This window comes from Garra rufa, chromosome 18, assembly GCF_049309525.1.
Source record: "Garra rufa chromosome 18, GarRuf1.0, whole genome shotgun sequence".
Classification (NCBI taxonomy): domain Eukaryota; kingdom Metazoa; phylum Chordata; class Actinopteri; order Cypriniformes; family Cyprinidae; genus Garra; species Garra rufa.
Window position 1 is genome coordinate 25,995,076 of NC_133378.1, and position 24,875 is coordinate 26,019,950.

Here is a 24,875-nt window from a genome sequence, read left to right on the forward strand (position 1 = left end):
ATAAAGTCAAAATTGTGAGATATAAACTCAGAATTCTAAAAATTGCAATAGATTTGCAATTCTGAATTACAGAATTGTAATAAAGTTGCAATACTGAAAAATAAAGTTGCAATTCTGGGAAAAAAGTCAGCATTGTGGGATATAAACTCACAATTGTAAGTTATAAAGTCAGAATTCTGAGATATAACCCCACAATTCTGAGAAATAAACTTACAAGTCTGAGAAATAAAGTCAGAATTGTGGCATTATATCTCCAATTCTGACTTTATAACTCGCAATTGTGAGTTTATATCACACAATTCTGACTTAATTTCTCAGAATTGCGTGATATAAACTCGCAATTGCAAGTTATAAAGTCAAAATTGGAGATATAACACCACAATTCTGAGAAATAAAGTAAATTTGCAATTGCGAGTTATAAAGTCAAATTTTAAGGGGGAAAAAAAGACAGAGATGTTCTCAGAATTGCAAGTTTATATATCACATTTCTGCCACTGATTAAAAAAAGGGACAATCAGAATTGTGCGACTTTTTATCTCACAATTCTGAGAAAAAAAATCAGAATTGCGAGTTTGTATCATGCATTTGCAAAAAAACTAAACAAAACAAAAAAAAACACAGAATTGTGGTCACAGTTACCTTTTAAAAAATTGTATTCAGTGGTGGAAACGGGCTTCCATATCCATAGGCTTTCATTAATAAAATGTAAAAAACAAAAAACAATTTTGTTTAAAAATGTATGAGATTTCTGAGTATGCTTTACAAGAAAATACTATTTCAGTTTTAATTCAGTGTGTTACTTTGTAAATAATTGTGAAACTTACTAACAATTTCTTACTGAAAATTGTTTCTGCACCATTTTTTCTACATTTAAAATACTAAAATTCTAATAATTACTTTAATAGTATATACCAGTTTATTTTTAAATAATAATACAATCATCTAAGTTAAAATGTTTAATATTTTATTTTAAATATTTTTTATAATCATGCAACTGTTACAAATTATTAAACAATTATTGACACCACTATTGTGCACATTTAGATTTAATAACACACACATCTATCTATATGTGCAGGTTTTTAACTGAGACCAATTATTGCAGTACTTTGACATTCAACACTATTTTGTCTTACATAATTATCTGCAAAAGATGCCAAGTGACCATGAACCTCGGAGGTTAAACAGCGGTAGAAACCCAAATGCCACCTTCTGACACCTCCTTCCTCTGTCTCCTATAGCAGATTGTGTTGTGACACAAGGGGCTGTTGATTTATTCAGCTCCACCTGCTTTCCTGTGCTTTGTGCCCTGCTGTTACAGCAGGGGAATTCTTCTCTCATACATACTTCATGCGATCTCCACCCCTGCTGAGGATACCACAGGCCTCATACATGATACCACTAACTGGTTCAGTAGGTTGAATGGCACATATGAGAAGATAAAAAGGATTTCCAGTCAAATTAAAGACAGAATATTGTAATTCCAGCACGCAATTTTATCCATTATATGCAATTTTATACCATTATAAATGATTTTTGAAGAGTGCCATGGGGACGAAAGCATGTTTGGGACGCAAAATCCCAATGTACTGCTCCTTGAACGTACTGCCCTGAAACCATTCACTGATGTGAAATTAGAGCATCTAATTTCAATTTGAAAAATAAATGAATTTGCAAGTAGGGGAGAAAAAGGAAAGTGTTTACGTAAGGTCTATTCCACTCAGCCTGCTGTCTCTGAGGTGTTTAACATACAAATGTAACCTTGAAAGTGTCACTGGTGTCTATCAGACCACCTCAGCCTTCTGAGACTCCCTGAGGGCCGAGATTTTGAACTGCCCCATCAGGCTAATAAACTTTTGGCCTCCCAAGCAAACTACTGTGTGTCCAAAACAAACAGAGATGGAGATCAAAGAGTAATGTGTCCAATAATCCAGTCAGTTAGTATTGTAAACAAACCTTTTCATGGTTTTACTCAAGGGGATTTTTATGAGGAGTCATGCGAGACTTTACTGTAAACTGACTTTAAAACTGAAACTAAACCAAACATGCATGTCAAAACTGGTACATTTAATCAAGACTATAACCATGTGTTCATGATTAGGGTAGAAATACAAGTGTTTAAGAATTAGCTATTGACATTTTGGTGGATGTATCATCAGGAGGGTATTTGTTATCATATATGAATTAAAAAGACCTCTGCAAATGAAAGCAAAACACAAATCTTTCCCTAAAGAAAGTAGGCAATTCACAGATCATTAAAGGTGAAAGTAAAGTCAGTAGGGGGAGGAACAAGAACGTGTGAACGGTCCTATATTGACCTCATATCTGTGGCTATTGGGGTGCTGAGAGAAAACAATCTAATTAATTACTCTAGAGACAATGAAGATGCAGGAATAGGCTATGCAAGAAAAGCTGGCATGATTTAGCCTAGTTTGTATGTGACAGACGTTCAGTGTATAAACTATTATATCAAATGCTGTTCTCACAGGCTGTGTGATTTATAATACAGGCTAAATCTATTTAGTCGTTTGTAATCACAGAACAACCATAGTGTGGACACTTTGGACAACCCATGTATAAAATTAGCATTTAAGTGGAATTTATTCGGTAAGGATGAGACAAAAAGTTTCCCAAAAGGCTGAGTCGTCGGGGAAATACGTTTCCGGATGGAGGGAAGAAGAGCGGAATGTGAGACGTCATGAGCATCTTGCACGCTGATTGGCTGTTGCGCGGCATATATAAACCCACAGTCCATCTTTCATTCACTTCGGCTGCAGGCAATTCGCAGTGTTGTATATAACTTACAGAAGCGCGCATCCTCGTGTTAAGGTGTTTTTCGTTTATTTTGTTCGGATACAGGATATCGGAAAACCATGAAAGAGAGAAGAAACGCACAGCCACTGGTGGTCAGATGTAAACTGGTGCTGGTTGGGGATGTTCAATGCGGGAAAACTGCGATGTTACAGGTTTTGGCAAAGGATTGTTATCCAGAGGTCAGTACAGCATTTCTGAAAAAGTCCATTCGTTAAATATTGTATAAAGCCTAATGGTTTTGTCGAATAACAAACTGTTGATTCTCTCATACATGTTAAGAATTTTATTGCTCGTTTCATTGTAACATGCGTTGGTTAACAAGTTAGTCCATGTTATTATTTGTTAATGGCATAACAATAAGGCATGCATTAAATACATTTTCGTAAAGCTAAAGAACGATACGTTAGCATTTAAAGTGTTTTTCCCCTCAGCATCACATGTATGCAGCATCACATGCGTTGATCCGTGTTAATATGTTGCATCTCCTCCACAGACGTATGTGCCCACAGTATTTGAGAACTACACAGCATGTCTGGAGCTCGATGACCAGCGTGTTGAATTGAGTTTATGGGACACATCAGGTAAGATCAAACGGATGATCAGTTACTAAATACCAAAATGGATCAAAATAGACAGTAACATTTTCATTAGTGCATGTAATGCAACTTGGATGGTACATGCCTTGTAATGAAGCAGTATCAATGTAACGAAATGTCATGTGAAATGGGCAGAAGACAGTAAATCAGTTATGGTATTATATAAAACATTAACGTAAAATATATTATTGATATGTTATTATTATTATTCATGCATTTTGCTTTTGAGTGCATTCATAGTCTAAGTGAACATTATAGAAATTGGAAATCACTGTTTGATTAAAAAAAATAATGCTATTTTATTTACAATTTGTCGTCACTGCTCTGTTGCTCTCTTTATGGTTGTTAAAATCTGTAGCTGTTTTGTATTCTGTTCAAGGCAACAGCCTGCCTTGTTTGAACCATGTTGGGCCAATCTAGTCATACTGATTACTAAACTACCTGATTAGAATATTGAAATTGAATGCAAATATAATTATTTATGCAAACGCTGAAGCAGTGCGGGAAGATGTAAATGCCGAATAATTGCAACAGATGTTTGCAATGGAACAACACATTTCTACAAAGCTTTATATGCAGTTTATTTAATATCAGTTTTACTCATTCAAAACCATGTCCCTTTAGCCAAATTCAGTGTGATCAGGACTTCTGTCTGTTCCAAAAGTAATAAGTAGAGATGATTTTATTTGTATTATTTTATTGTGTACAGACAATAGTGACGTGTCATCAATTGGCCATACGCTCTTAAAAATAAAGGTTCCAGAAGGTTGTTGTTTCAGTGATGCCATAGAAGAACCTTTCAGTGATCAGTTCCTGAAAGAACTATTTTGAAGAACATTTTAAAAATCTAAAGAATCTTTTTCGACTATAAAGAACCTTTCCTGCATTTGAAAGTAGGGGTCGACCGATATGTGTTTTTCAGGGCCGATGCCGATACCGATTATTACAGATCAAATGCACCGATAAACGATATTTTGAACCGATATGTGTCTAGTGTAAAAATGAAAATTGGTAAGATGAGACCACAGGTTTGAAGTATTGGCACTTTTTGCCATTGTACCACCCATACTGACAACATCTCCACATGTTTTGCACACTGCCTTCCCTGGTGTTTGTTGAGTGTAGTACTCCCACATTGCATTTCTTGTCTTCTTCCGTGCATCCATCTACAATAAGGGTAATATAAAGAGAGAGTTAAAAGTGGGGCCACTGTATGCTTCCTGATTAAGCCTATGCATACTGTATTAAAATTAAACAGTGTGGGGAAATATAACTATTTGGCTTCAAATTATTTACATGTTAGAAATGTTCATTTAATAGCATAAGCTATAATAATTTCTCATTAATTATTTTCTGATGGCTAAATCCAATGAGGTGACTATCCAATTCATCATCTAATGCACATCAATTGATTAGCTTAAAAATGCACAATGTGTAATATAAGTGTTAATAATTTAATTCTTCATTTTAGAAGATGTTAAGACGACCTTTTCATGAAACTATAACATTAATAGCCTATTATAGGCACACTCAGTTCCATAGCCTAAATGTCTCATTTTTTGTTATCCTAACCTAGGCCTATGTGACACTACACATTTCCATTGGTTTTAATTTACAGTACACTGCAAATGAAGGTATAAAAACAATAATTTATCTTTTAATCAAATAAGTTATTTTTTTACAAATGAGTTTATTAATAAAAAAAAACATGGAAAACATCTGATCAGAATGCGCCTTATAATGTGGTGCGGCTTATATATGAAAACAGTTTTAAAATAGGCCATTCATTGAAGATGCGCCTTATTATCCGGTGCGCCTTATAGTCCGGAAAATACGGTATATGACTGGATTCCGCGATTCCGTCCGTGTTTTCCGCATCCGGGAAATCAAGATAACATTGAGGTGTTTTTGCAACTTCACCGTAAAGGATTGTGAATTACTGAAACACAATCAACGTCTGCTGCTGACTTACCTTTGAGAGAAAACTGATTACTGCCGCACGCTGCTCGCAGCTCCAGCAAGCGTTCTGTCTGTGTCTTCAGTGCCTTCAGCCTTCGAGTTGATTGGTCGTACTCGCGACTCCCAACAAATCAGATGCGCGGTGGGCGGAGACTGCTCTAGGGCACAGAGTGGTGAGCTCTGACAGGCTGCGTCGGAGCCAAAGAGCGCATTTCAAAATTAAATTATTTTGTATCGGCAAATCGGTTTTGAAAATAACCGATTCCGATAATCGTAAAAATGCTTAATATCGGCGCCAATAATCGGTCGGGCCGATAATTGGTCGACCCCTATTTGAAAGGTTCAGTGGATGTTCAAGGTTCTTCATAGAGCCATTGATGCCAATAAAGATCCTTTATTTTTAAAGTGTATTGGCGGCACTGAACGTAAAACTAAGCCTCTAAACTGAATTAAACTTATATTTTGCTGATAATTGCTGCCGAAAATGGTCCGTTATTGTCATGTTTTGGGCTGTACAAATCTGTTGGACTGGGAAACACATTTGGAGTATTACAGACTGCCAAAAGTTATAAAATAACAAGGAGAAGAGTGCAAAAATGTTTTTTGAGGAACAAATAGCATTTGTGGTTGGCCAAACTTAACCAGGATTTCCAGGGCAAGAAACTTGACAACATTCATGTTTGTTCTTATCATTTTTGGTCAGGTAGGTAAGGCTAATATCTTAATTAATACTGCTCGTACGTGTCTTTACCACCTGTTTACCACTTGTTTTTCCCAGTCCAACAGATTAGTACAGCCCAAAACATGACAATAACTGACCATTTTAAGCAGCAATAATCAGCAAAATTTGCGAGTTTTATTTGGTTTAGTGGCTTAGTTTACATTCAGTGCCGCCAATACACTCTTAAAAATAAAGGTTCTTTATTGGCATCAATGGCTCTATGAAGAACCTTGAACATTTATTGAACCTTTCAGCTTGTCAAACTATTGCGCCCTTCTCTATATGATTTAGCAGCTTCCACACATATTTTCTGTGGTTTAGACAGCATAAATTAGCAGAACAATGTATATTTAGTATCCAGTAATATACTTGAATATTGTGAGACTTTGGAAAATTAACCCAGTATCTCATTAACATGATTTTTGGACAGAAGCAGACGATGATAAACCCTCTATGCCCTTAATACCGGAAGTTGCATAAAGTCAGCCAATCAGATTAGAGCTTGGCAAATCGAGAAAGTGCTTTTTAGTTTGATCCAATATGCATCAGGCATGAGACTAGACGTCTGTCTTTCTATCAGCCGCCATGCGTAGTCAGCAGACTAACGAGGGAGTATGTGGTCACTGAGGCAGTTCACATCTCCCCACGGCGTCCCATTGTAGCCTATTGACCTGATTACAACGTGTTGTTTGTCTGCTCCGCACTGCTCATTTCTGAATCCCATAGTGAATGACAGACTTGGTAATCTCATGTCTCTTTGGATATGTGTGCTAAACGCACGCCAACAGAAGCATCATAATTAGCACCCAGAAACGTCTGGTCGTCCACTGACTGTGAATTGTGGCTGATAAGACTAGGTTTTTTGTGATGTGTTTGTCTGTTGTATACGTGTGAGAGAGACTGGCAGACGATGAGTGAGAAAGCAAGCGAGGATTGTGATTTCATGTACAGATTGTTGAATGAAATATGCGCTGTTAATATGCCTCAGTCCTTTGCTCGTGCTTTTTGATCTGATTTAGTCTGCTTGGAGACAAGCCAGCTGAGACGCAGAGTACGCTTTAAGGGGATGAGTCCCGGCTTGTATGAGGATGAGAGGGCAAACCAGAGATTTATCCAGTTTTTAGCTGTTAATCATGGTGGAGGCTGTAGATGTTGAACTGTATTTCCATTAAGCCAAACAGATATTCCAAATAAAATATAAACTAAATTTGCTGTATTCATGGCGTGAAAATGGGTTCAGTGATAGTGATAAATTGATAATTTGGCAAGAAAAAAGAAATAGTGATATTTAAATATTCCTTACAACGTTGCCGATATTCTCGCACCAAGAAGGTGAAATATACTGTAGTATTAGGTGAACGCACAATTATTTCTATACTGTTTCTGAATAAAAAAAACAGAGTTCCATGTTTTAATAGATTTAAAATAACTATTTGTGCTTAGTAAGAAATGTAAATTTATTTTTTTAAGAAGTATCTTATGCTCACAGAGGCTGCATTTATTTGATCAAAAATTAAAATTAATTATGTATGACAATGTAAAACAAATGTTTTCTGTTTTAACAATGTGAAATTATGTTTATTCCTGTCTGCAGGGTAACATGGTCCTTTAGAAATCATACTAATATTCTGGTTTTGTGCTCAAGAAACACTTTATTGTCAATGTTGAAAACAGTTGACTTTTATGGAATTTAAGGATTCTTTGAATATAAAGTTTAAAAGTACAGCATTTATTTGAAATTAAAATCTTCTGTAACATTATAAATATCTTTACTGTCGCTTTTGATCAGTTTGATGCAACATTGCTGAATAAAGGTTATTTAAAAGTAATTTAGTAAAAAACTTTTTAGTGATGTACACTACCAGTCAAAAGTTTTTGAACAGTAAGATTTTCAGTCGCTTCTGCTCACCAAGCCTGCGTTTATTTGAATATATTTTAAAATGTAATTTATTCCTGTGATTTCAAAGCTGACCATTACTCCAGTCACTTGATCTTTCAGAAATTACTCTAATATTCTGATTTGCTGCTCAAGAGACAGTTATAATTATTATTATTATTATTATGTTGAAAACAACAGTTTTTTTTTCAGGTTTCTTTGATGAATAAAAGTTCAGAGAAACAGCATTTATTTGTAACATTATAAATGTCTTTATCATCACTTTTGATTAATTTAAAGCACTAATATCTATAATTTCCCCCCAAAAGAACTCAAAGCTTTTTAATGGTATAGTGTATAATGTTACAAAAGCTTTTTATTTCAGATAAATGCTGATCTTTGGATCTTTTTATTCATCTAACAATCCTAAAAAAATGTACTTCTGTTTTAAATATTGATAATAATAATAATAATAATAATAATAATAAATGTTTCTTGAACAACAGATCAGCATACTGGAATGATTTCTGAAGGATCATGTGACACTGAAGACTGGAGTAATGATGCTGAAAATTTAGCTTTGATCACAGGAATAAATTACATTTTAAAATATATTTAAATTAAAACTTAAATTTTAAGTAGTAAAAATGTTTTAAAATTTGTACTGTTTAATGATGACCAATTACCTTTAGTGCACTGTAAAAAGTTTGATTGCTGCTTTAGTTTGGTGTATAAAATCAAAGCGGTGCCAAAGTCATAACCAACAGTAATTAGTTTGAACTCAAGTAGAAACGACTTGAATGAATGGAAACAAAGATGTCATGACATAATGATGGCCGTTTTTATATGTATGTTGTTTATAGGCTGTATGGTTATATTCTAGAATTTCCCTGTGTGCCGTCTGTGATGCTGCTCAATGTGAATGAGGCTTCTTATTAGTCTTTTCCTCATTGATTAAGCTGACCTCATCATTGGGTTTCAAGCTGCTTGCTTTGAGGCCCAGAAAGGATTTACAGGTGAAAATCAATCTTCTCACTTAATCACGACAGCCAATTGGACCCACTGCAGGCTCTTAGAAGATGGCCGTCTGTATTTCTAATATGGAGGCTATATTTAATTTGCATTGAGGTATTAGCGATGGATTAGATGGCATTTGCCGTTACGCTGATGGATGTACATTCCTGCGAATATGAATTCTGCTGCTTCAGTATGGGATGACTACACAAGATTGTGAGCGTAAAAATAGTGCTCCATTAGCACATTAAAACAGCCAGTAGATTAATGGGCTCTCCAGTGGCCATTGGCAGTCGATGACAGGCACCAATGAGGAAGCTCTGAGATGGTATTCCCTGAGGGGTCATGGCCAGCCCCTTGTAGTGAGAGAGAGGGGGGATTCTTTGTTGGGCCCCCGTCAGTTCTGTGATGGAATCTCTGGGATCTTAAGGAAAGGGGGGTGGGGGATATGGAGAACGCTCTAGGTTTTGTTCTCATCATCTCCACTGGGAAGATGGACAGGGGCTTTCATTTGCTTCTAGCTCCTTTGTGAGCGTTGACCTCTCTCAGCCCCCTGCTCGCATTTACACGAGTCTGAGAGTGCTGATTAATTCCCACAGATACCACTGCGTTGGAAGTTTACTCTTAGTCAGCTTTTTCTTGCTGTGCCATATCTGATATGTCAACTGATATGTAGTGTTTTAGTATTATTTGTATTAATATTTTGGTAACACTTTACAATAAGGTTCATTAGTTAACATTAGTTAACCACATTAGTTAACATGAACTAATAATGAACTGCACTTATACAGCATTTATTAATCTTTGTTAATGTTAATTTCAACATTTACTAATGCATTATTAAAATTTTGTTAACATTAGTTAATGCAGCGTGAACTAACATGAACAAACAATGAACAACTGTATTTCCGTTAACTAACGTTAATAAAGATTAGTAAATACAGTAACAAATGTATTGCTCATGGTTAGTTCATGTTAGTTAATACATTAACTAATGTTTAACTAATGAACCTTATTGTAAAGTGTTACCAATATTTTGAGCTTTTATTTATATTTCAGTTTACATTTTAGCTTTAATATTTCTTTAGTTTTAAATATTTCAGTTTTTTTTTGTTTTCAGATAGTTGCCAAGGCAGCATTTATAACTAGTTTTTCATAATTTGTTTTATCTCAGTTTGTTTAAATAACAAATACAAATTTTCACAGTTTTAGTTTAGTTAACAATAACACAACTAATAGGATACAATCTTACAGTAAATATGTTTAAAACATTAAACTGTACATTAGAAATAATTGTTTTTTATAGAATTTTTAAAAACTTTTCCAAAAAAATTTTAAGTTTCATTTTAAACTTTTAACATTTTAATTACAAAAGTATTTTTGCACTTTTTTACATACAGGTACAAGTTAACATTTAAAGTTAATGTTTAAAACATTAACATTAGAAATTATTAAAAATTTTAATTTAAGGAATTTTGTACAATAATTTTCCACATTAAATAAAAAGCTTTTAATTTTTAGCTTTTCCACATATTAAAAAAAACTTAATTCTAAACTTTTACACTTATTCACTTATTTTACATAGATATACAAGTTTCAGGTAAATGTTCAAAATATAAACATTAAATTAATAGATTAAACTGTACATTATTAATATTTATTTTTTATTTTAAGGAATTTTTAAAACAATTTCCCACATAAAAATACCTTTTAATTTTAAAGTTTTAAACTTTTAACATTTTAATTCCAAAATATTTTAGTACTTTTTTCAAACTTCATGTAAAAGTCAGTAATGATTAAAAAATATATATTTCCCACATATTTAAAAAAAACTACATGTACAAGTAATGATTTCAAGTAAATATTTAAAACATTAAACTGTACATTAGAAATAAAATCTTTTTTTTTTAAGAATTAAATAGAATAGATTTATATTTTTTAACTTTTAAACTTTTCACATTTTAACTACAAAAGTACATTGAGAATATATATTTATATAAACGTGCACTTTTTTTAAAAACTACATGTACATAGTCCAAGTCCATAATGATTTCAAGTAAATATGTTTAAAAAATATATTTAAAACCTTAAACTGTACATTAGAAATAATTTTTTTTATGTTTTTAAAGAATTTTTTCCCACATATTTACAAAAAAATTGAAACATAACATATTTATTAAAAAAATGTTAAACTACAAAACAAGTCAGTAATGATTTAAAGTAAATGTTTAAACCTTAAACTGTACATTAGGATTTCTTTTCTTTTTTGTTTAGTTTTTAAAGAATTTTTAAAATAAAATTTTCCACATAATAAAAAAACTTATCATTTTAATTACAAAAATGTTTTTGCACTTTTAAAAATTTTATATACAATCTGATCAATTTAGTTGGTTAATTGAGTAAATTATTCATCAAAATGATTAAAACCAATAACTTGAGTCTGTGATTAATTAAAAGAATCATTTGTAATTTGTTCTTGAATTTTACTACCCCACTAGATGTTTGCTTCCTTTAAAGTTAAGCTAACTACAACAATGCAAACATATTATCTGGCATTATTTTGCGGCACATCTTTATCTCATCACATTCAATACAGACAGCAAGCTCACTCACTTGAGTAAAATGATTTATTTTGCACTGCCGCTGTAGATTGAGTGTAGAGAAGCAGGAAACAGTGGCATATTATTTTCATTATATGATACCATCTTATTCACTCTTGAATGATATTTTCTTTCCCTAGTAAATGGCAGATATGCCATTAAGCAATAATAATTGACAGGATCTGTTATCAGTGTCTCATTGAGACTGTCAGAGACGGCTTAGTCATGAAATACGAGAACTGTGATCATAACTCCTATTAATAAATACTGAAATGAATCATACACACTTAAAAAAGATAACCTTTTCAAGTCCACCAAACTGTGACATCAGGTGCACACCAACATTTCTAAAGGGGAGTGCAGTTTATTGTTTCAGAATGTGTCTAATGCAACTTTTAGTTACATTCACAGTTCAGAGTCATTGGTGAAACAGCTAAATTAGTTTTTCAAAGAGTGAAAGGGTTCAGCAGATGGAATGCGGTGCGGCTCTCGCCTTTGCGGCACACAAAAGCAGCCCACTCCACTTCCATCTGTTCTCTTCACAAGACTCTTCCTGCGCCCAAGGAAAAGGCCGTCGCGTATCAATCACATGCACACGTTGGCCCACTTTTCAGCGAAGCTAGTTTTGCTCCAGGCACGGCGTCACAACAAAAAGCATTTATTCTGATTGTAGCAACTCCGCTCTTTTTTTTTTTACCCTTTTTTGCACGCTTCACAACCCCTCCGTCTGTTAATACGCAGACAGCATAACATCCTCTTCTTGTTCAGCCAGGGAACATGTGGCCTAGGGTTGAGGTTTGTTCACTGTGTGCAAGGTTGTTCAATAGTGCAGTTCTGTGATCCAAGACTGCGGGTGGTACCGGATTCCAGTTAGGTAGTGCTCACTGCCAACAGTGTAAGCGTCAGTGTGCCCTTTTCGGATTTCAAACAGTGGTTTGAGTGATTTTGGTAAGCTCGCCATGTGGAGGTCTTTGTCTCTCACTGCTGGGATGTGTCATTTTGTCAAGTTTAATTGAAATGGCTCCTTATTCCCTTGGTGTACATCTACATCGATCGCTGCATTAAGATCAGCAGCAATTGAATGCGGCCTCACGCTCCGCTTTGTGTGTTCGTGACGTTCTAGCAGGAGAGAAAAAATAGGCTGTAGATCTATGCTTCAGAGTGAAGTTAGTCTGCAGTGATCCTTTGGACTAGTGATCTCCATAATGAAATTGGCGTCATGCGTTTAATTTCATGTTGATGTTAAGTTAATTAAAACTTAGTAAACATGACTCTTATAAGCAATTCTTTCAACAATTTGCTCAAATAGACTCAAATCATGAGTTGTGAGTCTGAATCCTTCACTGATTGCATGTTAATTGAAGTCAACATGAAATAATTACAATCAGTGAAGCAGGGCTTGACATTAACTTTTTGAGGCACTTGTCCTTCGGACAAGTAAATTTATGTTTCACTTGTCCATGCACAAAAGTCACTTGTCCGGGTAAAGATTTATAATATCATTTATTTATTTTTTTGTTTTGCTAATGCAGAATTCATTGAAAGCATCCAAACACTATCAATATTAATACAATTCAGTTGAAACAGTAGAAAGAAACGTAGAAGTATAAGTAGAAAGGAACAGTAGAAGGATCTCCAGACTCATAGTATAATACAAAGTAATACTTTGCACGCTGATGTGCACAGTGTATCACCAGAGGTAGTGGTGACTCTTGGTGAAAAAAAATAAAACTATCTATCCGACAGACGCCACAGAACATTTCTCCGTCTTCATAAATAACCCAGTCGAATTCATCTTTCCATTTGGTTACAAATTTTCGTTCCCGTTTGAACTCATATGGTGCTGTTGGTGTAAGGCAGGGCTCGAAATTAACTTTTTTACTTGGTAGCACTGGTGCTCCCAACTTTAAAAAGTTAGGAGCATCCCAAAAAATTTAGGAGCACCCAATTTCTTTTTAGTTATGCACCGATCTTGATTCTTCATGGCCGATTCTGATTAACTGACATCTGACAGACGCCAGATGTTTGTACACAGCAGATGCTTTCCAGATCAAGAGCCTTTATCAGACATCTTGCAGACGTACTGTGCTATCTGAGCCGCATTGTATAGTATATTGACACGGAGGCGGCAGAATTGTATCTGACAGAATGTGCGCTGTAGCACGAAATATAGTGTATTTCTTCAAAAGCAGATTGTGGAAACCTTTTAATTGTCCACAATAAAAATAAAATCGTCATTTCACACACCCCTAATTGCAGTTTGTGCAACGCCGGAACAGGGTTTGGTTGAGAGAGAGAGAGAGAGAGAGAGAGAGAGAAAAAAAAAACGTCCAGTTCTAAGTTAAGCGGAGCGCAGTTTCAGTGACAGGGAATGATTGACGGCTCAGGGCTCGCAAAATGTCAAAATCTCTGGTAGCCCTTCGGGCAGGTACTCATCAGAATTTGATAGCCCAAAAATTAATTTAACTAGCCCAAATTAAAAAAAAGACATTTTTTAAAAATATAGAAAATCAGATAGGAGTCTAAATGTCAATCAAAAATATTTTCAATACACAAATATAAACAAATATCAAGGAAAGAATTTTATTTCACCATTTAGTGTAGCTGCAGAATTTTAAAATATCAATTTAAGGCAATTTATGACCCTTTTTTTAAGAGCTGCACAAGTTAAATGAACAGTATGAGTGGGGTTGGACAATGTACGGTAGAATATTAAGCCATGAAATTACATGATTTATAATTCAGATACAGACACAAAAAACAAAATATCTAATACAATGGCATTTCAACCTTTATACCATTAAAAGGGATAAATCAAGTATATAATTTCTTATATTTATATAAGATATATAACATTAGTATTACTTAATTGTTTAGATTTTTAAAAGGCAAATTAAATTATTTCACACTTACACATGGATCGATAATTCCAATAATTTGACCATAAACAGCTGAAAAAATGTATTGAAAATAAAAATTAATTTGTTTGTCACGAGGGGGCGCTTTAGGAGCGCTGAAATACTACGGTTTCCATAGTAACAGCTGTACACAAACCAGCACTAACGCCGTTTTATCAGACATGAAATGACAATGCAAACGACATGTTTCTGAGGACAGTCTGTTCCCTTCAGATACATTCATATGAAGACATCCCTGCAGCGTTTTGACTTTGAAACGTACAGTATGCATATTTATTCAATGACATCATTGCCTTTTTGAAGATTTATTCAAACCTATTGCGATCGTCTTTTCATCTCTTAAACTTATACGTTAATCAAGACTTTTAGTCTTGTACTACTATTCAGTAGTTAGGCTAGCGACAGTTTTGAAACCGAGTCGCACCACACTCATTTCTCTCACTCGCACAAATGCTTCCAAATATAATTTGAGGTCGCACCTATGGGTCGCACAGATTAATTTATCGCAATTTCGAGAGAGAGAGAGAGCGAGAGAGAGAGAGAGAGAGCCGCGCGCGCTCGCGCACTCTCCCATGATCGAACATAGAATGCTGCTACGTCAGAGCGGCCAAAGCGTCAACAAGCTTCCTCGTACTTTTTGACAAGAGTTCTTAACGGGGCGGCCAGAGCTTCTTTGCAGCTCAAGTCGGCGGCGGTGTGAACGTACAGTAACTTCACGAGCAGGTCTTTTCCGTTCCGTGTGTGTGTGTGTGTGTGTGTGTGTGTGTGTGTCGGCGCGCTGCGCTCTCTGTTCAATATTCTGCTTGGTGTTTGCGCTGCACGTTCTGCTCTGTCGTTAACGGCATATGACGTTAATTAACATGGCATTTTATTTTGTTTGAAATTTAACTTGTCCAGTCGGACAACCAATTTTCTCTTCCACTTGTCCTACAAAAAAATCCACTTGTCCCGGACAAGCGGACAAGCCTTAATGTCGAGCCCTGAGTGAAGGATTTATTGGACTGATTCAAAATGATGACTCATGATTCTTTGAGTGTTTCTGATTGATTAATTGAAAGAACTGTTCAAGTGTCATGTTGAAAGCTTTCTAAAACTTAGATTTGTATTGTCTCTGGATTTTGCTTAATGTTTATGGATGGGAATTCTAAGGAACGTAAAGGAGAAGTTCACTTCCAGAATAAAAATGTACAGATAATGTAATCAGCCCCTTGTCATCCAAGATGTTCATGTATTTCTTTCTTCAGTCGTAAAGAAGTTGTTTTTTGAGGAAAACATTTCAGGATTTCTCTCCATATAGTGGACTTCTATGGTGCCCTGAGTTTGAACTTCCAAAATGCAGTTTAACTGCAGCTTCAAACAATCCCAAATCGTCTGTAAACGATCCCAGCCGAGGAAGAAGGGTCTTATCTAGCTAAACAATTGTTTATTTTATTTTTTTAAAATTACAATTTATATACTTTTTAACGTCAAATGTTCAAATGCGTGAGTGCGTACTCATTCAAGTGCATGAGTAGGTCGAAAAACTCCCATCTCATTTTCTCCCTCATCTTAAAAAATCATTTCAAAATCATACATTGCTGCAGAAGTACCGACCCAGTGTTTGCAAAGTAAACATGCAAAGAAAAATCCTGAAATGTTTTCCTTAAAAAACTATTTCTTTACGACCGAAGAAAGAAAGACATTAACATCTTGGATGACAAGAGGGTGACTAGATTTTTGTTTTGGAAGTGAACTTCACCTTTAATTCTGATTCCATTTACAATTCAGTGCTTGTGAGAAAGTAATATTTGGAAAAAGAAATGTAATGTCATTGGCAAATAATGATAATTTAATTAATGGATAAATTTAAAACAATTCTTGCAAAATGGGTGTTTCGAGTCTTTTTCAGATGATTTAAAGATACTACAAAACACTGCAAGTGTTAAACAGTGTTTGATTCACTAAAAAGATCTAGCTCAGAGTCATTTGTTTGGGAATTTAGACTTTGTTGGTTCCATTGTTTTTCATTATGATGAGCAAATTATTTTTTGGTCAATCAGTTTGTTTGGGAATCAGTTAAACCACACGTTACGCTGTACTGATTCACTAAAAAGATCACATTTGATTCTTATGAGCAAATCATTTTAAGTCAATCAGTTTGTTTGAGAATCGGTTAAACTACATGTTACGCTGTACTGATTCACTAAAAAGATCACATTTGATTCTTATGAGCAAATCATTTTAAGTCAATCAGTTTGTTTGAGAATCGGTTAAACTACATGTTACGCTGTACTGATTCACTAAAAAGATCACATTTGATTCTTATGAGCAAATCATTTTAAGTCAATCAGTTTGTTTGAGAATCGGTTAAACTACATGTTACGCTGTATTGATTCACTAAAAAGATCACATTTGATTCTTATGAGCAAATCATTTTAAGTCAATCAGTTTGTTTGAGAATCGGTTAAACTACATGTTACGCTGTATTGATTCACTAAAAAGATCACATTTGATTCTTATGAGCAAATCATTTTAAGTCAATCAGTTTGTTTGAGAATCGGTTAAACTACATGTTACGCTGTACTGATTCACTAAAAAGATCACATTTGATTCTTATGAGCAAATCATTTTAAGTCAATCAGTTTGTTTGAGAATCGGTTAAACTACATGTTACGCTGTACTGATTCACTAAAAAGATCACATTTGATTCTTATGAGCAAATAATTTTAAGTCAATCAGTTTGTTTGAGAATCGGTTAAACTACATGTTACGCTGTATTGATTCACTAAAAAGATCACATTTGATTCTTATGAGCAAATCATTTTAAGTCAATCAGTTTGTTTGAGAATCGGTTAAACTACATGTTACGCTGTATTGATTCACTAAAAAGATCACATTTGATTCTTATGAGCAAATCATTTTAAGTCAATCAGTTTGTTTGAGAATCGGTTAAACTACATGTTACGCTGTATTGATTCACTAAAAAGATCACATTTGATTCTTATGAGCAAATCATTTTAAGTCAATCAGTTTGTTTGAGAATCGGTTAAACTACATGTTACGCTGTACTGATTCACTAAAAAGATCACATTTGATTCTTATGAGCAAATCATTTTAAGTCAATCAGTTTGTTTGAGAATCGGTTAAACTACATGTTACGCTGTACTGATTCACTAAAAAGATCACATTTGATTCTTATGAGCAAATCATTTTAAGTCAATCAGTTTGTTTGAGAATCGGTTAAACTACATGTTACGCTGTATTGATTCACTAAAAAGATCCAGCTTGTATGAGTCTTGTATGTTTAGGAATTGTAACTGAGAAATTGTAATAGACGTAACTGGTTGCACTGTATGTGTTTGATTCGCAAAAAATAAAAAGAAATTGTAAAATTTTTGTGAATCAGTTAAACTACACAGCAGTCACACTGTATTGATTTAAATATTTGATTTACTCAAAAGAACCAGCTCATGAGAGTGAATTGCTTGGACTTCAGTGGTTGCACTGTATGTGTTTGATTCACTAAAAATCTGCCCACATAAATCAGTTTGTTTGGGAATACACAAGTAACGCTGTATTAATTCAACATAAAGATCCAGCTCATATGAATCAGTTTGTTTGGGAATAAGTTAGTCTACTCAGGTTGCACTGTGTATATTTGATTCACTACAAAGAACCAGCTTGTGAGAGCATATTTTTGTTCAGGAATCCACAAAGGTCACATATGTTTGATTTACTAAAAAGAAAAACTCATTCAATACATAAGCGTGATTGCTTTGGCAATGACTTGGACCACACTAAAACTTTTCTTTTTTGAGAAATAAGCTCCATTTCCAATGGGATATTAATCAATATTACTAAATATGAGGTTTATACAGTGCATGGGCTAACAGTTGTATCACTGACTCGTCCAAAGACCTGAAGACTGTTACATGTGAAGTTCAGGAGGAGACTGAGGCCAAATTAATCCAAAAAAGGAGACTCTACAATAGTGAGGTGTACATAAGGCTGTTTACACCACCCCAGCAGCTCCTCGGTACCAAGTGGGTGGGCATTGCTCTGTATCAAATGATTGATAGGCAGTTAAGGGACGCCTTTAGGAAGACGGCGCTCTGCAGATGGTTGACTCCAAGGCTGTTGCTGTGGAAACTGGGGGACTGGAGGTATTGCATGTGTGGGGGGGCACAGGGGGGTGGGTGGCTTATTTAAGGATTCTGAGCAAGAGCGAAAGGAAGTGCCTACCCCAGCCCCATCGCTCCAGTTGCATAATCTACTGGAAAAAAAAGAAATCGAGGGAGAGAGCGAGACACAGATCAATGAGGATTTAGAGCTCAGTTGTCATTTTCTTCTCCTTTAAAATACCAATATGGCAAGCAGTGAGAGGAAGAGGGTTTTAACAGGATGTATGCTGAGCCGACTGGAAATGAAGTGATGACCAGGGGACCTGTACCTCCGGCCTTTGTCTGAGTCTGTCTGCAGATATATACAGCACATTCACATTTGTCAGATCTGCTTTTCTTGGATTCTCTGCAGTGAAAGCAATGATTGATCTAAAATTCAGAACACAAATTAGGATATTTCTGATGAAATCCAAGATCTTTCTGACACTGCATAGACAGCAACGCAGCTACCACATTCATATCCCATAAAGGTAGTAAGGACATTGTTAAAATAGTCCATGTGAAGACTGACAAAGAAGAGAAGAAATTGTTGAACAAAGTCATTATTTTTGTTTTCTTTGTGCACAAAAAGTATTCTTATAGCTTCATAACATTATGGTTGAACCACTGATGTCCCATGGAGTATTTTAACAATGTCCTTATTACCTTTCAGGGTCTTAAACGTGCCAGTTGTGTTGCTGTCTATGCAGAGTCTAAAAGCTTTCAGATTTCCTAAAAAATATCTTAATTTGTGTTCCAAAGACAAACAAAGGTCTTAGGAGAGCAACATGAGGGTGCGTAATTAATGCCAGTTTTTTTTTTTTTTTTTTTCATTTTTGGATGAAGTATCCCTTTAAAAAAACATTTTCTACCTCTGAAATGACATATTTAGTTTTTTGCTGACTTAAACAAGGCGACACGCACCGGTGAAACCACCCAGTCACAGGCTTCACTCAGAAATGCGTCAAATGTGTTGTGAAACCAGGTTTTTAGTCTTTCATCTATTTTGGGCAATTTATTTTAACATTTCGAGGACACTCAAACTGCAATTGAGGCCCAATGGAAAGAACATTTTATCATGTTTTTTTTTTTTTTATTTCAACTGTTGCATGTTTCAAAGGAAGAAGGCATATTTCCTCTCTTGTCACTGATTTGTTTTCTCCTATTCAAGTAGCATCTCTCTCTTGTTTCAGGATCTCCATACTATGATAACGTGAGGCCCCTCTGTTACAGTGACTCTGATGCAGTGCTCCTTTGTTTTGACATCAGTCGTCCAGATATCTTTGACAGTGGACTTAAGAAGGTAACTAGATATTCCTATTAATATTCAATCCCCGCACTGACCCTAATCCTCAGGAGCTCATCATTACACTGTTCTTTCTTCACTGTAAAATGTTTTGTCAGGTAACCTAAAAATGTTTTGTCTGGGTAACCTATGTTTGGTTGTAACGTGAATTCAAACAAAGCATCTTTAAAACACATCTTTTTAATTTAGACTTTATGAATGATTCATTTGTTTTTCTTTTCTTGGGCTGCACTATTTATCACTTCATACTTGCCAGAAGTGTTTGGCACTCAAAAACCAAAATTATGATAATCGCTGTTATGCAAATCCCTAGTTAGCGTTTTCTCTGTTTTGTAAGAATTGGTTCATCTTACAATTGCATATTTCTGTGTGTTTCAGTGGAGGGCTGAGATTCTCGACTTTTGCCCCAGTACTCGTATTCTCCTTGTTGGTTGCAAGACAGACCTTCGGACGGACGTCTGCACACTGATGGAGCTTTCCAATCAGAAACAAACACCCATCACTCATGAGCAGGTACAAGTTGTTTCTTAAAAATTATTTTTAAACTAAACTACACTACGTTTTAATACTTCTGTTCAGGAAGGATGCATTAAATTTATCGAAAGTGACAGTAAAGACATTAATAATGTTACAGAAGATTTCCATTTTAAATAAATGCTGTTCTTTTGAACTTTCCTTTGATATTCAACTAAGAATCCTAAAAAAATGTAACAGTTTCCACCAAAATATTAAGCAGCAAAGCTTTTCAACATTGATAATAATTAGTGTTTCTTCAGCACCAAATCAGCATATTAAAATGATTTCTGAAGGATCATGTGACACTGAAGTCTGGAATAATGGATGCTAAAAAAAAAAAAAAAAATTACATTATAATATGTTTATCTTAATATTAGGGATGTAACGGTATTATCAATATCATGGTATCGCGATAGCAAAACTGTCTCAATATCATTGTGGTCACATGACGATATGAAACGGTAAGTCTTCAGAGCAAAAAGTGTAGTTTTTAAAATATAATAAAACTTCTTATTCTAACATAAAGTCTTTAAAGTTGTGTTTTGGGCCATTGTGCTTTGGCACAGTATCTGTCAATCGAAATAAAACTGAAAGCACAATATGGCTTAATCCCTTCATCAAGTCTGTTTTCGCTGCGCATTTCAATGCAAAGCGTGCTTCGTTCAGGCGATCCACTCGTGATCCGGTGTTTTCTGCGCCTCAGAACGGCTCAGTTTACAGTGAACTCATTTATTGCATGTGGTGCGAGTGTGTCACGTGTTTGAGAACGCAACGGCCACCAGTTATGCTTTTTCTAGGCAGATGATAACAGCGTTCCACGCAATTTTTAGTGAGAAGCATTTTTGTAAGATTGTTTTCACTGAAGCTGGAGTTTCCATCAAAAAAGCTCTACTGCCGTTTTAGTCAAAATAAAAGCTTTAAAGTGGAGTATGAATTACTGACAGCTAGCGGTTTAAATAGGTAATGTTATTGCAGTCCAAATATCAAAGTATCTCCTTCAAGTGTAGAAATTAGGAAAGAAGTATTGTAAATTCCCTACTGTACTGTACCGTAAAGCATATACTATACCTATGAAATATTAATTTTCATTTATTTTACAGTGCAATTGTTTTACAGTATATGGCTACTACTCTCATAGGGATAGCAATAATATAAAATTGTTATTATAATATTCTAATTTGTTTGGGTTCATAAAACGCCAGTGTGAGTGTAATTTAGACTGAGACAGTTTACCACAAATAAAACTGTCACTCTTTTTATTTAATCAAGTCATATATGAAGTCAATAAAGTCATATGTAAAGTCAATTTACTGACTTTTTTCTTAGTTAAAAACATAAGTTAAAGCTTTTTTTCAAGTCTTCATTTGTCTTTTTTTGTTTAAATATCACAATAAATATTGTATGGTGGACTTTGTCTTAAGATATTATCGTATAGTGAGATTTTGATATTGTTACAACTCTTCTTGATGTAAATAGGTACATGAAAAGGAAGGAAGAATGTCATAAATTGCCATTTTAAATCATTAAATCAGACATTTTACCTCAGATGCTGATTCAAAGGGATAGTTCACCCAAAAATGCAAAATCTGTTATTAATTACTCATCCTCATGTCGTTCCAAACCTGTAAGGCCTACGTTCATCTTTTGAACACAAATTAAGATATTTTTGATGAAATCCAAGAGCCATAGACAGCAATGTAACTACCATGTTCAAGGCCCAGAAAGGTAGTAAGGATGTTGTTAAAATAGTCCATGTGACATCAGTGGTTGAACCTTAATTTTATGAAGCTACGAGAATACTTTTTGTGCGCAAAGAAAACAAAAATAACTTCATTCAACAATTTCTTCTCTTCTGCGTCAGTCTTCGAAGTGCGTTCATGAGAGTACCTTTTGAAACACTGTAGCTTCTATTAAGACTGCAAAACTATAGCAAACTGAATTTGTGCATCTCCCATCACAGGGCTCTGCCATGGCCAAACAGTTGGGCGCTGAGGCTTACCTGGAGTGTTCAGCCTTCACCTCTGAGAAGAGCATCCACAGCGTGTTCCGCACAGCTGCGCTGGCTTGCATCAACAAGCTCCAGCCGCTCGCCAAACCCAGCCCGACTCGCCGGCTGTCCAAGCGCCTGCTCCACCTGCCCAGCAAGTCCGAGCTCCTCTCCTCCACCTTCAAGAAGGAGAAGGCCAAGAGTTGCTCTGTAATGTGAGTGGAGAACTTCAACCCCCATAACAAAAGCTACACCATTCCCTGCGCTTTGGTCTGGGGAAGGGGGGTGGGTTCCGATTGCCACATCGTTGACGTGTGGAATCCTTCCTCACCCCCCAAAGAAACACCTTTCAGAACAAGTGGACACCTCGCTGTCCTCCTTGTCCTGAGCTCTTCAACAGTGCATATGTATTTTCAGTACTGTATCTTGCTTTTCAAACGAGATTCGATCATCAGCCTCATCTACTCACTCCTTGTTATCAATTATGTCATTGTGCCAGTTGAAGCTCAGAATGATTCAACTTGGTAAATGGGAAAAGATGTTTAAAAAGGTTCCAATGCTATTTGATGTATAAATACAAAACAAATACCTACAGTATGCACTAAAATTGTGAGAGCTATGCGTAAAGCCCAGGTCATGTAGAGGAGAAAGCGGCCCATTTGGCATTGTCACGCTAGTCGAATTGGCTGCGGTGTAAGAAGCGAAATGTGATTTTTAAATGGGAGCCGCCCATATCTGAATGCCAAGATGGAGGAATAAAGGGAAACGGGCCAAAAATATTTGTAAGACAATTCATGATACTACCAAAGTCAATTTTCCCTTCTTTTCTCTACTAGAACACTGTCTGATATATACACGCTTCTATTTTTAGAGGCAATAGCTATCTGAGAGATAGGATGGGTGTGACTATGGAACATATTACAGTGATTATCTGTATCTTAACGTCCCCTGCTGCTTTCTAGTGTGGGCAACCATGAATTTGCAAAGGGGTCCCTACGCTAGCTCTGCGAGGGCTCTATTGGACTGAATTTGGCATGATGAATAATCTTTCATTCCTGAAAATGACCTCTAGAGAGATGCTGTAGCACTATGTTGATTCAAGAAGGTTTTTAAGTCACCTGGTTTGAGATATTAAAGGTCAGACCAGCTTGGGTTTCGTTTGTCATTCATCTTATGTAGCATTCTGCCTTCGAACAGCAGAATCTGCCGTTTCATTGCCTCCATGCTCATTTGCAGCACTAGCAGCCGAAATATTTGAGGATAATATCGTCCAATGTGTTTCTGAACTTGATTATCAATGGAAAAAAAACATGTTCTTCTTGTGCAAAGTGCTAATCTTGAAGTCTGCTTTCCACCACAAAGCAATAATTATTGAAGTTGAAGTGCTTATAATGCAAAGTGTGTACAGTGGCAATAAATAAAACGAAAAAAGGCTATATAAATTCATGCTACTGCTTTGTGGACATGCGTATATTTATGTGGATTTACATCAGCACTGCTGTAAAAAACAAGCCAATATATTGTGACACTGTTCAGCCTTTGTTAAAGTAATTAGATGAAAATATGACCATTGGAGTGCAACCAGGTTTTTTTTTTCTTTTTCTTTTTTAACCAAATACGAATATTAGTGTTCTGTTCATGAGTATAAAGGGAGGTTAATGTGGAGTAGATGGACTGGAAGGAAATTCAGACTGGACCTTTTTAATATATGGATCAGCTGATCTGATAAGGGCTTTGGTGTTTGTGAATCTGCGAGGTCAAACTGGAAACGGAAGTCGACTTTTGGAATAAAACTGAACAGGCTGGTCCTGTTTAATGAAAGATATTTTTCCATTTTGAACTGTTTAAATAATTGTTTTTGCTTTCTTTGTGTTTACATGAAGTCAATATTTTTCTCATTTTGTTCAATCATCAGTGGCGGAAGGGAAGATGCGAGCAGCCGCGTGGCTGTTTACATGCTCCGCCACTGTGATCACACACCAAATTCCTTTTTGCATTGTCTAGTGACTGCGTAAATAAAGAAACCGAAGATGAATTTTGGGTGCTAGGGAGTATGAACAGCGTGTATACACGTCACATGGCTGGTCAGGCATTGTAGCTGCCGATTTACATTATGCTGCCATTGCACAATGTTGGGTACGAATACGAATACACTTCAAGCATGTCCTCTAGTTCCTTCAGTTGTACATATCCTGTTTTGTAATCTTTGTAAGACATCTAAAAGAATGTCACAAGATTAAATATTTGTTCATGTTGTGGACTGACAAAGATGTGCTTGATGTAAAATTGCTTAGTCCTATTTATTTGGATTCATCATTTGAGGTAACTGTTTTGTGTTTTACATGGTTTTATTTCAAAATGTTATTTTTGAAATGACTTCTCCCTTTGTCTTTCCAGTAATAAAGCTTGCCTTTGTGTGGCGAACATGA

General features: G+C 35.3%; 1 protein-coding gene across 1 annotated transcript; it reads left to right on the forward strand.

The window, feature by feature from the left end:
• The first annotated feature begins 2,782 nt into the window (after positions 1-2,782).
• Positions 2,783-24,875, forward strand: rnd1b (Rho family GTPase 1b). Its single transcript, XM_073823124.1, has 5 exons — positions 2,783-2,993; positions 3,308-3,395; positions 19,831-19,940; positions 20,322-20,456; positions 22,420-24,875. The coding sequence occupies exons 1-5, from the start codon at positions 2,874-2,876 to the stop codon at positions 22,663-22,665; spliced, it is 699 nt and encodes a 232-aa protein (XP_073679225.1). The 5' UTR covers positions 2,783-2,873; the 3' UTR covers positions 22,666-24,875.